Raw genomic sequence first — 12,500 nt, 5'->3', positions numbered from 1 at the left:
AAGTAGCTTGCTTATCTAGAAGTTAGGGAAACTGACAGATTAGGTTCGCCAAGCAGTTCTTATCTGATTTCTGAATCTATCTTTTTACACATATATGTTTGTTTAATTTGAGTGAAAATAAAGACAGTAACAATGTCTCCAGTTAAGGAAAAAAAGGGTTGCATAGCTCTAAAAACCGAGTGGCATCAACTGCATGCTGCCTATGATAATATATCAGAAATGTTGTAATGTTGATAGGTAGTCTGCCTACAGAAGTCTTCCATCAAGCTACAAAGATATACTCAGGGGAGGGTGGCTGGAAAACATCACCCCACAAATGTGAATCATCATTATTATTTGGATAATAATGTTGTTGCTGGACTATTGGAATTGAGGCATCAGAATCCATGGAAAATGTCCACAGCGGGTACAGTCAAGGTTAATTAGCAAAAAAAAAAAAGAAAAGTAAACCGTCATGTCATCAAATAATGTACTATCTAAATCAGTTACAGGACGTGAGTCACATAAATAATGTACTATCTAAAGCAGTGACAGGAAGTGAGTCACATAAATAATGTACTATCAAAATCAGTTACAGGAACTAAGCCACATAATGTACTATCTAAAGCAGTTACAGGAAGTGAGTCACATAAATAATGTACTATCTAAAGCAGTTACAGGAAGTGAGTCACATAAATAATGTACTATCTAAAGCAGTTACAGGAAGTGAGTCACATAATGTACTATCTAAAGCAGTTACAAGAAGTGAGTCACATAAATAATGTACTATCTAAAGCAGTTACAGGAAGTGAGTCACATAAATAATGTACTATCTAAAGCAGTTACAGGAAGTGAGTCACATAAATAATGTACTATCTAAAGCAGTTACAGGAAGTGAGTCACATAAATAATGTACTATCTAAAGCAGTTACAGGAGCTGAGTCACATAAATAATGTACTATCTAAAGCAGTTACAGGAACTGAGTCAAATAAATAATGTACTATCTAAAGCAGTTACAGGAACTGAGTCACATAAATAATGTACTATCTAAAGCAGTTACAGGAAGTGAGTCACATAAATAATGTACTATCTAAAGCAGTTACAGGAAGTGAGTCACATAAATAATGTACTAGCTAAAGCAGTTACAGGAAGTGAGTCACATAAATAATGTACTATCTAAAGCAGTTACAGGAAGTGAGTCACATAAATAATGTACTATCTAAAGCAGTTACAGGAAGTGAGTCACATAAATAATGTACTATCTAAAGCAGTTACAGGAGCTGAGTCACATAAATAATGTACTATCTAAAGCAGTTACAGGAACTGAATCAAATAAATAATGTACTATCTAAAGCAGTTACAGGAAGTGAGTCACATAATGTACTATCTAAAGCAGTTACAGGAAGTGAGTCACATAAATAATGTACTATCTAAAGCAGTTACAGGAAGTGAGTCACATAAATAATGTACTATCTAAAGCAGTTACAGGAAGTGAGTCACATAAATAATGTACTATCTAAAGCAGTTACAGGAAGTGAGTCACATAAATAATGTACTATCTAAAGCAGTTACAGGAGCTGAGTCACATAAATAATGTACTATCTAAAGCAGTTACAGGAACTGTGTCAAATAAATAATGTACTATCTAAAGCAGTTACAGGAACTGAGTCACATAAATAATGTACTATCTAAAGCAGTTACAGGAAGTGAGTCACATAAATAATGTACTATCTAAAGCAGTTACAGGAAGTGAGTCACATAAATAATGTACTAGCTAAAGCAGTTACAGGAAGTGAGTCACATAAATAATGTACTATCTAAAGCAGTTACAGGAAGTGAGTCACATAAATAATGTACTATCTAAAGCAGTTACAGGAAGTGAGTCACATAAATAATGTACTATCTAAAGCAGTTACAGGAGCTGAGTCACATAAATAATGTATTATCTAAAGCAGTTACAGGAACTGAGTCACATAAATAATGTACTATCTAAAGCAGTTGCAGGAAGTGAGCCACATATATAATGTACTATCTAAAGCAGTTACAGGAAGTGAGCCACATAAATAATGTACTATCTAAAGCAGTTACAGGAACTGAGCCACATAAATAATGTACTATCTAAAGCAGTTACAGGAGTTGAGAAATGTTTGCCAGCAGCTCTAGGTCCCTTTAAAGCCTTAGGAAGTCACTCTGGGGCATACAGCCATATACCTCCTCCAAAGCAACAAAATGCATGTAGATGGTACTTACAAACACACAAGCCATTCAATCTATGTGCAGTGCTAAGAATGGATTAATCTATGGCCAGGATGAAATCTGCATTGCCCCCCATTGCTCCATAACCAGGATGAAATCTGCATTGCCCCCCATTGCTCCATAACCAGGATGGAATCTGCATTGCCCCCATCATTCTACAACCAGGATGGCATCTGCATTGTACCCTATTGTTCTACAACCAGGATAGAATCTGCATTGTCCTCCCACAGTTCTACATCTGGGATGGAGTCTGCATTGTTCCCTTCCCATTGTTCTACAACCAGAATGGAATCTGCATCACCCCTTATTGTCCTACAACCAGGACAGAATCTGCATTGCTCCCCTACTGTCATACAACCAAGATGGAATCTGCAATGACCCCCATTGTTTTAGAACCAGGATGAAATTTGCACTGCTCTTCTTGAATTAGAGCCATGACTATCTGACAAACTGTACTTTCTGGCACACCAACGAGGCTGAGGCACTTGATCACTCATTAACTGGAACATGCTCCCCAGTTCCCCTTTTTGAAAGTGTGGCCTGTCACACAAATTTGCTAATCCAGAGACACTCTCCCTGCCACTCAAAAGCTACACTGATCAAACATTCCAACAGTTTCCATCTCATTCAGAATTCCTGTCTAGATCTCATCTGCACTCATAGTTATACCTCAGTGGTACCATTTAATTATCGCAGTGATCTTATTTACTGAGAATGATCCAAGCCCACCAGGTGCTTCTGGTACTGTCTATTCAGACAAAATCATCTCCATGGTATGAAGGTGGTGTTACGTCTACCTCCAACAATATTCCAAGTCAGTGTTTCTCTCTATATATTAACAGAAACATGTGAAATGCCCCAGTTCCCCTCCAGATTCACTGGCTATTTTGCTAGAACCTCTATGAGGTCATTTGATACTCTCCATGGCCTTATGAAACTTGCCACACTCTGGTCCATGGCCTTGTGAAATTTGCCACACTCTGGTCCATGGCCTTGTGAAACTTGCCACACTCTGGAATTTCTTCTGTTGACTGCCACAGCTGCTGACTTCCTGCTCTGTCATTGTCTATCACCCAAATCCAGAGACTGCCCCCTAACACTAAGGCTTTTTTCTGGATCTGGTCAGCTACCACCTCAGATATCTGACCAAAATCACCGCCAACTGTTGATTAGTTGACTTGAATCCAAAGCATCCAGAAATAGTCTCAGGTCTGATGACATCACTATAAATGTTATTCATCTGGTATAAAGTACAAATATAAGCAACTTTGTATTTGAACATGGTTTATTATCAGCATACGATATCACCTAAACATATAAATCTATATTGTTTTACATAGTTCTAATGATCTTTGCAAAAAAAAAAAAAAAAATTGAGGAAGTGATTTGTATTATTTCAACATTTTAAAATAGTAAATAAAAGAGTAGAAAACCATGGAGAAAAGACAACAGGAAAGGGTGAATGACATACTTAACTTTAATGATACCTTTTCTAACAGTTTAAAATTAAAACAAATTATTATTAATCATAATAATATCGGTTGGAATACATTTCTGATGTCATGCGTAGTTTATGCCAAAATTTTAATTTGGGTTGATTAAGGCAAGTTCTTACCATGTAAGTATTTATCTCCCTTAATACTTTGTTAGTAATTACATTCAGGAAATGGTCAGTGCTAGGGATTATAGCAGTCTTTCAATTTTTTGCTATTATTTAAAAATCCATTCCTTGAATTATGATTCTGGAATTTGGAAAGTTATTGACACATTAAATGGAATTACATGTTTTAACTTTAAATTAGCTGTCCATAATATTTCATGGTATTCTTCAGTTTTGTTCAGTACTCTTTGTAGCTTGTTATAAATAAAATATATGCTCCAAGTCAAGCTTTACATTTAGTTCACATCCTCAATAAATAATATGTTTTTTAAATGTTTCTGATATTATATGTTAAGTAATAAAGGCCTATGGACCAATGTCCAAGCAAAAAGTAACATACCCCCAGTGCTATTACCATTATTTACTGTTTTAATTTTCGCCGTATGTGTATATTGTTGACAAAACCTACAAATTAACTAGGATTAAGTTATGCAGTTTACGGGGGATTTCATAAAGGTTACCGAGAATTGTATGCCTTGTGTATATGTTGCAGTAACCGTTTTGCGTTCAAAGACAGAGGCAGCCCTAACCACGTGGATCGGTGCTCTAACATGAAAATGCGCAGCACTGTGTAGGTCTGACTCTGAGGACGCATTGTATGCTAATGAGGCAGTCTGGGGGAGAGGCATATGTTAATTAGCCATGTGCTTTCTCTCTCTCTCTCTCTTTCTCCTAGAACTGCCACCAAAAAAGGCATCAATGCACCAGGTGATTTAAGAAATTGCTCAGCTTTGTAGATCAGCATGGCTGGCCCCACCAAATCACAGCAGTGAACACCGCCAAAAGGCCATGTTCATTTACTAGCATTAAAACTAGTATGGAGATCAGGGGGTGGTGGTAACCACTAACCACCATGAATATTACACTTAAGCCATAATGGTGTCATCCTAGTATCTGTGTGGCCCTTCTGCTGCTCATATGATGTCATCCTAGTATCTGTGTGGCTCTTATGCTGCTCACCTGATGTCATCCTAGTATCTGTATGGCCCTTCTGCTGCTCACTTGATATCATCCTAGTATCTGTAAGGCCCTTCTGCTGTTCACCTGTTGTCATCCTAGTATCTGTGTGGGTGTGATGTCATCCCAATATCTCTGTGACCCTACTGCTGCTCACCTGATGTCATCCTAGTATCTGTGTGGCCCTTCTGTTGCTCACACGATGTCATCCTAGTATCTGAGGGGTCCTTCTGCTGCTCACCTGATGTCATGCTAGCATCTGTGTGGCCCTTCTGCTGCTCACCTGATGTCATCCTAGTATCTCTGTGGCCCTTCTGCTGTTCACCTGATGTCACCCTAGTATCTGTGTAGCCTTTCTGCTGCTCACCTGATGTCATCCTAGGATCTCTGTGGCCCTTCTGCTGTTCACCTGATGTCATGCTAGTATTTGTGTGACCCTCCTGCTGCTCACCTGATGTCATGCTAGTATTTGTGTGACCCTCCTGCTGCTCACCTGATGTCATCATATTATCTCTGTGGCCCTTCTGTTGCTCACCTGATGTCATCCTAATATATGTGCAGCCCTTCTGCTGCTCACCTGTCATCCTAGTATCTCTGTGGACTTTCTGCTGCTCACCTGTTGTCATCCTAGTATCTTTGTGGCCCTTCTGCTGCTCACCTGTCATCCTAGTATCTGTGTGACACTGCAGCTGCTCACCTGATGTCATCCTAGTATATGTGTGGCCCTTCTGCTGCTCAACTGATGTCACCCTAATATCTGTGTGGCCCTTCCTTCTGCTGCTCGCTTGATGTCATTGTAGCATCTGTGTGGCCCTTCCGCTGTTCTCTGCAGAATGAAGTTCATTACTGATGAATGGGAATGAGCACAACACCACATACTCAGCCAGTATGTGGCCCTCCTGAGATGCACTGTGCAGGAAATGCTGCAGATTCCCAGAATGTACCACAAAATGCAAGCCATACCATACTCTGATAATCCAGTTGCATGCAAATGTTCAATAAAGCATATGTAATAACTGGATGTGGACACTTATTCTTAAAATAACAACAGTGTTCAGTAATTCAGTGCAAAGAAAAGAGGGATAAATGTGGGACAGCTAGCACACTACCTTATTCTGGATCTTTTTGTGCACAAAGTCATGTCAATCACCTTTGATGTTTTTTTTAATCACCTTCAATGTTAATATTATAATTACTAACAGCAGCAATAGTAATGTTAATAACAGTAGTAACAGTAGAAGTAATAATAGCAGTAACAGTAGTAATATTATTAATAGTAATAGTAATAATAGAAGTAACAGTAGTAGTATTAACAGTAGTACTATTAAGAATAATAATAACAGTAACAGTAGTAGTAATTTTAATAACACTAATATTAATAGTAAGAATAGCAGTAACAATAGGAATAATATCAATAGTACAAATAGTAATAAGCATAGTAACAGTAGTAGTAGTAACACTACTATTTTTACTAGTAATAGTAGTAGCCGTAAAAGCAGTAACAGTAGTAGTGGTAATGTTAATAGTAGAAGTCATAATCGCAGTAAAAGTAGTAGCATTATTAATAGTAGAAGTAGTATTAGCAGTAGTAATATTAGCAGTAGTAATAATAGCAGTAATTTTGATACTGCACCCCAGCTACAAAGACTTGCAGGGGTAAGGGATATGGTTGCCAGTTTCATATGCAAACAGTTCCAGCCCCACTGAGACAAGATGACACCCATTACAGAAGGCAGACAGAAAGGTGGACTTAAACTTATGAACAAATGCCTTACAAAATTATTCTGCTCTGTAGTGTTATTTTTACATTTCATTGACAGCTTCTACTATTTCTAGTTTCCAGGAACAGTGAAACAGGAAGTGATTTGTGTCTAAGAACTTAAATTTAAAGGCGCTCTTTGCCTACAAAAAGAGAAAGTAAAAGTAAAATAAAGGATTTGCTCCTTCTATTCACCTTTACTTTGGACTTCAGTGCCAAGACTAGATCAACGCTACTATAATGGCCAACGTCAGCCATTCACAGCTGATTCCCCAGATATGGCACATTAGCATGACATATCACTTAATCATTACCATGTAAGATACCATGGTTCTTCAATGTCACCATCTACAATATCCTATAAGTTTTGCAACTTGAAGAAAAGTGTGAATTTTCTTTGCAGTAATTTCTGTATTTTACTTCTTATTAGATTATCAGGCATTTATTTATTTTATTTCTTACATTTAAGTGGGATGATCTGTACTGTGTACTGTGTATACAATAAATCAAAAACCGAACCAAAATATACTCACTTCCGTTGTCGGTCAAGTAATTTATTTCTTCTACATGTTCTAAGCTAACTCACATATCCCCAAGCATTTTCTAGTACAGCAATGACAGGATGATGAGGTGTAAGACATGACTATATAATCCAGAATGGTTCTGCCTTAACAGATATCGATGCAACTGTTTGTCTTACAAACTATTGTTTTAGGTAATTCTGTTCCTGAGTATTACTGCTTTAAAAATATGTGGCCAAAACAGACATAATGTCTCTGTGGTAAGACTACCACCTAAAACTCAAGCTAGCAAGAGTCGAACACTTCCAATAAAATCACCACACTTTATTCACAGTTGTTTAGCGCTTTCTTCTCTACTGCAGAGACTTCCTCAGAACAATGTCCCACCCAAACCCAGCCATTAAAATACCCACCCCCACTTATTCAATTAACATTTTCATTTTTGTGAATAAAGTGTGGTGATTTTATTGGAAGTGTTCGACTCTTGCTGGCTTGAGTTTCTGTGGTTTGACTTACCTTTTGGAGTAAGACTACCACCTCCCTCTTCCAAAGTCTGAGATTTACTCCTGATTAATGGGACTGTATGTGTCAAGTTTGCATGTTCTCAGTCTGCATGTCTCTGGGTACTCTGGTTTCCTCCTAAAAACATGCTAGTGATTGGTTACACTATAAGTTGTCAATATGTGCATATACATTAGTTTTACCATTGGGGCCCAGGTTCTGCTTAAAAATGGCTCATGGACCAGCTTGTTTACTTATTAAAACAATTACAGATAAACAGAGTTCTGCAATGTTATGACAAAAAACAGTTTCCAGAAAGCAGTACATGCGCTGCCTCATGGGTCAGTGTGGCATGTATATCAAAGTCATCAAAGTCAGAGTTTTACTAAAGAAGGTCTGGTGAGATGTAAATCAGAGCCAGTCTGTCAAGATAGTTCCTTTAGGACTGCAGAGCAATATATTTGTGAATAGGGGGTCAAGGTCTTGCTAAATCAGCTCTGTGTTTCAAAAGGAAACAGGACTGACTGCGACCCTGGTCATCTAGGTTCAAGTAAAGGCCTAGGCCATACAGGATGAAAGAACAGCATGAATAGCCAGCAGTGATTACACTAGTACATGGATGGCTTGGAGCTGTAGGAATGGCCAGCAGTGATTACACTAGCATATGGATGGCTTGGAGCTGCATGAATGGCCAGCAGTGATTACACTAGCACATGGACGGCTTGGAGTTGCATGAATGGCTGACAGTGATTACACTAGCACATGGATGGCTTGGAGCTGCATGAATGGCCAGCAGTGATTACACTAGCACATGGATGATGGCATGGAGCTGTATGAATGGCCAGCAGTGATTACACTAGCACATGGACGGCTTGGAGCTGCATGAATGGCCGACAGTGATTACAGTAGCACATGGATGGCTTGGAGCTGCATGAATGGCCGACAGTGATTACAGTAGCACATGGACAGCTTGGAGCTGCAAGAATGGCCAGCAGTGATTACACTAGCACATGGACGACTTGGAGCTGCATGAATGGCCAGCAGTGATTACACTAGCACATGGATGGCTTGGAGCAGCAGTCGGGTATGGTGGCTGTGACTGGTACAGCTTCAGGCATGCACTGCACATCAGCTGAAGGTATGAATGAAAAGAAACACTTACCTGCATTTCAGCATTATACTGCAGATATACATACTTGTTAATGACTACAGCATGAACTGACTAGATGGCCTAAAACAAATCCCTCCATCACCCCCACCCCCACCACTACCCCATCTATGAATGCCTCAGTTTTGTCTGGCAAATCAATAACTAGAACTGCAGAAAAAAACTCAAGGATGCACAGTTTAACAATGCAAATAAATTAATTCCTGATGCAAAATAATATAGCATTCTACAAACTAATGTTACTGTTAAGGCTACTTATGACATACAGTGTTTCCAAAATAATATTGCATTCTACAAACTAATGTTAATGTTAAGGCTACTTACAACATACATTGTTTCCATTTTAGCATTATAAAACTTTTTTTAAAGGTTACAGCAATAATAAAAAAATTTTAGAAATGCAGTTTTTTTAAAAATATGTTCAGTCTGTTGTTTTGTGGATTATAAACCTTAAATATCCTTTAATCAGTAGGATTCATATCTTCTACTCTTACCCAGCATGCTCTGTAATTATATAGTAGTGCAATAGTTTAGGTTTTTCTTCTCTATTTTTTGTATAGCCTACACAGTTTCACATAGTTTAGGATTTTAATTAACTTTAGAGTGTAAACTTACCCTTTGCTTTTCCTCAGTTTTTGTGGATAGCTTACAGTCTGGATGCCAAACCGTAGAACCTGTAAAAATGAAAACAAAACAAATCAAACACCCACTGGATATACAGATTTCTGCCAAAGATGCATAAACAGTTTTTTAACTCAATGTCAAAAAAGTATGTGGGCCAAGACTCCTGCAAATGTGAAACCCATAATTTCCAGAATAAAATGTAAACTAGGATATTTGTGACTAAAAGTGATGAATATATGAAACAATTTAGCATTACTGGACCCCACCTGGACTTACCCACAAGCCTCCTTTTGTAAACAGAGCTTGTCTGCTTCCTCATAACACCACAGCCATTACATTTCTTAATAACCAGTTAATGGGTGCCTATGCAACGTCCAAAGATAAAGACAAGTCATTCAGAAGTCTTTATTGACTACCTTAAAACCTGTGATAGTTACATGACTGCAGTACTGAAAAGTTCTTTTTAATCTTTAGTAGAAGAGCCAGTGAAGCTGTCTTCAGTATGACATGTGAAAGTTGTAACAGACAGGAAGGGTGGTACTGGACAGAAATAGACTACCCAGATATCTTATAAGGCCCGACTCCGGAAACTCCAGCACTCACCACTACAGCCCACTGTGCAAGGTATCACTATGCTCAGAAATATACCTACAGGTGTTTTGTAAATAATAATTGAAAGATACATTATTTATAATAATCTGAGGCAAAATATTAGCTCATAAAATAATATATTTGAACAAGTTAATGGGACCATTAGAGGTGGCTCTATTCCATTATGGTTGGAAAAGTGCGAGCTCTTATGGCAACTCAGGTGTGATGCCTTCAGGCATCCAGGCATTAATGATGTGTGCTCCATAGCTTGCATTTTGAAACTAAGGAGTTTAATTAGATAAGAAACTTGGGAATATATGTTTATTCTCCGTTTTTTTATATATATTTTTACATACATTTTTTACTTTTTCAGGATCAATTTATGTATTTACACACACACACACACACACAGATATATATATATATATATATATATATATATATATATTATGAATGTATTTAGCAGCATATGCATTTGTTGCCTACATGAGATGTTATTTTTTATTATCAAATTATCAGATATTCCTATTTTTAAACCTTTGAATACATACATATTTATTATATATTATTTAGGTGTGTATAAGATTTTTGGCTGTTAGTTTTACACTTCTACCAGTTTTTTAATTGTTTTTTTAACAGATTGTTTTCAAATAGATTATTTTATGAGTAATTATATTTTTAATTATTAGTCACTCATCTGATTTTTGGTAGGTGTGGTTATCTGTTGGGGGAAGGTATTTAAGTGATTCTGTTTAATGGTGCTTCTTTGTCTGAGGAAGTACTGGCACTGACCCGTACGGAAGTGCTAACCTAATTAAACTTCCTACTACTGAATTGGAATTTGTTGGAGTGTCCTTTGTCCATTGCCTTATTTGTTTTTTATCAGTTTGTCTTTATTTTTTTTTTTTTGGTTTAATACTTTTGTGTTGTGTACCTGCGGTAGAGGTGCTGCGGTAGCGTTGTCTCCTCACAGCAAGACGTTGTCGCGTTTGATTCTCAGCTAGAGCGTCTTCTGTTTGGAGGCATGCGTGACCGGGCGTGCCTTCGTTGAAGGTTGTGCATCAGGACTGGTAACTCGGCACATAAAAATGCACTACCAAACATTAGCGGACCGGAGTTCCGCTGTGGCGACACCTAACTGGGATAAGCCAAAAGACAAACACACACTTTTGTGTTGTGTCTTCTTCTCATATCTCTTTTGCTATGAATTTCTTTCTGAACTGCATGTGTTTGTGTTTAGGGAAAGTTAGTAAAGAAGAGTTTATATCTTCAAGCAAAACTCTGAAGTTACATATGGTGAATTGTGTGTTCCTGTGTTTGAAAGGGCTAACTGTTCCAAATTTTAGTCCAGTCTTGCTTTCTGTTCAAGTACTGTAAATAAAGTGGACAACACACAGCTTCATTGAAAGAGGTCCTGGATATCTTAGACACCTGCTGTTCAGGTCATGAAATATGTAACCTGTACCGTACCCACTCGTCTTTTAATATGTAACCTGTACTGTACCCACTAGTGTTTAAAAAACAGAAGGATGAGAGAGGTTTTGAAATGCCTTCAAACTGCTGATTTTTGCTGTGGAGCTTGGTTCTCTGGGATGTGCAGAACAATTGTGTTATGTGCTTTTAATGCAGTCCATTTTTAATGTTGCAGAAGTAATATTAGCTCAGATTCCACATTATGTTTAAAAAAATGTGTTTCTTGGGATTTTTAAAGCCTCCCAATTTGTAAATGAAAACACAGTGCCTCTCTGAAATGTAACTGATGATGGCCCAGAGATATAGAGTTATACAGAGGTACTTAACATTTTGTAGTGTATTCACCATTATTTAGTTTTCCTCTTTAGAACATTCAGTGGCTGGTCAGGCTTCTAATTGGGCCCATATTTTTAGACACAAAAATGCCTGGCCGATTACTACAAAGCCCTTTTTTGAAAGGTGACAGGAAATAAAACGGTTGGAATTGTTAGTGTATAGAGTGCTATTACCTTTAGATGAAACTGCTGACTGGTTTCCATGATGGTGTTTTTCACAATAAATTAAAGACATGTTTAATGTAATTCTCACAGTAGTCTTGCCAACAGTAAACTCATTCTTCCATCACAGTGTCAGATATTTTCCTGACTAAACAACACCAGACTGGTGGACAGCATACACAGACGGCTTCTAAAATGATGGCAGGACTGCAACATGAAGTAAGGTGAAATCTACTGGTCATGTACTTCAGAAGAACAGACTGTATGCGTGTGTTGCGGGGAGGGGGTGTAGCCTATGACTTCAGTGTGCAATCAAGAATCTGTTTGAGGACTACCAAAGACAGAAGGAGAGAGGGGTGACAGGGAGGAAATAGGGACTGGATGACTCTTAGAAGACAGAAGATATAAAACTGACTTCAGAATGTGTTTTTGTTTTCAGAGAGGATTGTGAGGCCTTCTTATTACCTGTCACAGAAAAAGGGGTCATTTAAGCTATCAGCTTCATAGCACAGA

General features: G+C 37.9%; 1 protein-coding gene across 30 annotated transcripts in view; it reads right to left on the bottom strand.

Annotated features, from left to right (window-relative positions):
- ABLIM1 (actin binding LIM protein 1) overlaps nucleotides 1–12,500 on the bottom strand; it is a 2,317,257-nt gene that overhangs the window by 902,514 nt on the left and 1,402,243 nt on the right. For all 30 annotated transcript variants that reach the window (XM_044055908.1, XM_044055914.1, XM_044055911.1 and 27 more), the window contains exon 8: nucleotides 9,418–9,476. In XM_044055908.1, coding sequence (XP_043911843.1) covers nucleotides 9,418–9,476 — 59 coding nt within the window. The remainder of the gene's footprint in view (nucleotides 1–9,417; nucleotides 9,477–12,500) is intronic.

This window comes from Protopterus annectens, chromosome 14.part0 (genome assembly GCF_019279795.1).
Source record: "Protopterus annectens isolate FY-2018-M chromosome 14.part0, PAN1.0, whole genome shotgun sequence".
NCBI lineage: Eukaryota > Metazoa > Chordata > Ceratodontiformes > Protopteridae > Protopterus > Protopterus annectens.
The sequence above is the reverse complement of the archived record's forward strand: the minus strand, read 5'-3'. Positions and strand labels throughout refer to the sequence as shown.